Below are 3,552 nucleotides of genomic sequence, written 5' to 3' on the forward strand. Positions count from 1 at the left end.
GGAGAGGAGGGAGGAGAGGCCATGGCCAAAAATTCGTTGGGGGAGGGAGGTGGGATCGATTTTTGTTCTTTGGAGCTAGGGGCTCTGATACCATATTGGATTCTGAAAATAATGTATTGCCTTAAACTACAAGATTGTATATTTATAGGTAAGGTGAGAGAAATCCACAGGTTGGAAACTCAATCACCATTACCATATATAGAAGGATGTGATTGAGAGAATATAGAGATTGAGAGAGATCACAGGGACTGCATACAATAATAGAAAGGTAAATAATGGAAAGGTAGGATTGCATGGGATTGCATGCAATAATAGAAAGAATAAAGATGGAAGGCTGTTATGGCTGATAACCCTCATCTACAAGGCATCTCAGAATTGGTCACTGCCTTGGACATCCTCCGCATCGCCCTCTTCATCCAAGAAGTCCACCACCCACACCTCTACTCTGAGATTCGAAATTTGAAAGAAACCTGCAACTACAGAGTTCTCCTGATCTGATTTCAGAGAAGTTTTGCTTGATGAATCAACACTGTATCATAAGGATAGCACCTAAATTTCATAGAGCTTTGTTTAGCGATTATGATCCTAGAATCTTGGTTTGTTTGGGCTAGCCGTGTGGAAGCCCTTCCAAAACTCCTGTTGTTGCCTTTGCCGCCATAGCCATATTCACATCCAACGTTAGGTAGAAGAAGACAGTCATTCCCATGATTCTTTAAACCGCCCCATTTTTTCTTTATTTTTTTATTTTTTTGTTTTTAACAAACACATCAAAATTCTATTCTTCAAATCTGAGTAAAACGATAGTTAGAAGCTTGTATTTAAAGAGAAAATTAAAAAACCCCTAATCTAAAACTGAAATTAACATAAAGACTCCTAATGGAGACTCCTAACTGAAATAAAATTCTAATTTAACCCTATCTTAATTAACCTATTAAAATAAAAGATTACAAGATAAATCCAAATTAATAAAAACCTTAATAAATAAATAAATAAAATCCTACTGAACCCAAAGACCTAGTTGGACCCGACTCATCTTCTCATGGATACCCAAATGGGTTTGGGTCAGTCCAAGACAGTGCACCTGCATCACTCCCACATCAATTCCATCAAGAAACAGTACAAGACGCTTGCCCTCCTTCTACACCCTAACAAGAACACTTCTGTGGCCTCCGAAGATGCCTTCAAGTGCGATGGGGAAGCCTTTCAAGTCCTCTCTGATAAAATACGCCACAAAGAATATGACCTCAAGCTTTGTATCTCTTTACAATCCTAGGTTACGGCAACAACATCCACCACCTCCTTCTCCAGAGAATTGAACCCATGACCACTTGATTACAATGAAGCAACCTAACCGTTGCACCAAAGTCCACCCTCGGACTCGTTAAACACATCAACCCATGACCACTTGGTCACATGCTGGATAATAATAATAAAAATAATAACAATTATTTCACTGTGTTTATTATGGATCTCAGAATCTCTATCATGGAAAATTTAGACGTACGGGCACTTGTTGTCAAAATCACTAATTAAATAGTGCCAAGAGAAATTAAAGAGATATCTTCTAACAAAAAGCTAACAGCATAAAAAAGGCCGGGGAGAAACCAAAATTCCAAAGACCAAAATTAAACATACCTTATCAGTTGGGGAGAAGCATCTTGCAAGTAAAACCACTCTGTACAAGTTTGTTTATTGCATCCCTAAACTTGTAGTAATCGTCTTCCCTGTTGTAAATTTGATGAGAAATCCTGGCATAACCTGTTATACAATCATTCTTGTCCCGGGTTCCAGTACTGTCACCCTCTTTCGGTGCTTGAAAATATATTGGCACTTCAATGCCAAAACAGTCCCGCAAATGGGCCCTCAATTTGACCGCGCCCTCTTCACTTGAAATCCCCAGGCTAGCAGGCAAGCCAACCATGACCATGCTAGCACACATCTCAGGCGGTGACCCAAGATGAGTTCCCCAAGCCTTGGCAAGCATCTCACCCATTTGAACAACTGCATCATGAATCCTTTTCCTAATTCCTTCAATTCCACCTTCGAACCTACTAATAAAATCCAAAACCGATGGCACAACAAGCTGAGAACTATAGTCTCTCGTCCCAATCCAAGCACTTTCTATGGCCAACCCTTTACCATATTCATCAGAAACCACAGGATGGTGCAGTTCCAACGACTTTGATGATGATGATGATTTTCTGCAGTGCAGAAATGCAACAGAAGGCGGACAGAAAAACCACTTGTGCAAATTACTAGTGTAGAAATCTGCCCCAATATCTTTGACGTCAACCTCGACAGAACCAATTGAATGAGCAGCATCTACCAAGACTTGATCAACACCTTCCTCCCTACATATCTTAACCAACTCCTTGATCGGGATGAGAACGCTTGGCATCGAAGTGATATGATCAATTACTGCTAACCTAACTTTCTTGCCATTAGATTTCCCTTTCTCCAAAGCTTTCCGAAACTCAACAATAATTTCTTCGTTCGAATTTACGGGTAACGACAACTGGACTTCAATTACGGAAGCCCCAGCATGAGAAACGAGGTACGTCTGGATCGATTTCTTTACGGAGCCATATGCAAAGTGAAGCATGACTACAGCGTCTCCTCTCTGAAACCTCCCCTCGACAAACTCCCAACAAATCTGTTGTAGCACAATTGCCACAGCAGTCGTGGCATTATCAACAATTGAGACCTCATCGACATCGTCGGCGTTGATCAGATCTCTAATCACAGTCCTCGATTCAAAAATCCCTTTCTTTAAATGATTGTAGTAGAAATCATCCGGTTGCTGAAGAAATCGAAGCTGCCACTTTCGTTGAGCAGCGATAATGGAAGCGGGACAGCTACCGAAGCTGCCGTTGTTGAGCCGAGCGACTCCAGGCTGGTGGTGCAAGAATTCATCGCGAATTTCAGATTCAGATATGAAAGTGGAGAGCTTTTGCATCTTGCAAAGGTCATTATTGTCATCGTCATGAGAGGCGTCGCCCTTTTCTTTCCGTTGAGGATCCATAGTCGGAGTAAGTAAACTTATGATTTAGACATTTTATCCAAATGCAATAGAGGAGCACGCCATAGAAACCAGAGCTAGTGGTATGGTTATAATCCATTTCGTGGTTCCTTAGTTTGGAAGGGATGACCGACGTTTGTGGCTGATGTGTCGCTTTAAAACTAACCAATCAAACCTGCACTGATTTGGATCAATCGTTATCCTCTGCTGTCCAGAGGATAAAAATTCGACTTGGATCCCCTTCTCCCGCGAATCGTTATCTTCTGCAGTTACAGGACGATGCTGTACTGCATCATACGGTGTTGCGGAAGCCATTTGGTGGATTCAGATCTTCTATGGCCTGGTTCATAGCAGCCGTCTGCCTGCCGTGAAGCCTACATTTGACATCTGTAAAGTGAATAATCCAAGGGTAAGTTTGAGTTGTTTAAGCTAAAAAACGGTTGAGGGCACTCAACCCAAGACGGACCTGTCCGGTTTATCAAACCGACCGTGATTCAAACCGTTTTACTCCTTCAACAAAACAAAAACCCATC

The 3,552-nt window shown here is 41.6% G+C and overlaps 1 protein-coding gene across 1 annotated transcript; it reads right to left on the reverse strand.

The window, feature by feature from the left end:
- Window positions 1–1,632: 1,632 nt before the first annotated feature.
- Window positions 1,633–3,023, reverse strand: LOC122647796 (probable L-cysteine desulfhydrase, chloroplastic). Its single transcript, XM_043841112.1, has one exon. It carries the CDS (start codon window positions 3,020–3,022, stop codon window positions 1,640–1,642), a length of 1,383 nt encoding a protein of 460 aa, XP_043697047.1. The 5' UTR covers window position 3,023; the 3' UTR covers window positions 1,633–1,639.
- Window positions 3,024–3,552: the final 529 nt, after the last annotated feature.

Source organism: Telopea speciosissima, unplaced genomic scaffold (assembly GCF_018873765.1).
Source record: "Telopea speciosissima isolate NSW1024214 ecotype Mountain lineage unplaced genomic scaffold, Tspe_v1 Tspe_v1.0167, whole genome shotgun sequence".
Classification (NCBI taxonomy): domain Eukaryota; kingdom Viridiplantae; phylum Streptophyta; class Magnoliopsida; order Proteales; family Proteaceae; genus Telopea; species Telopea speciosissima.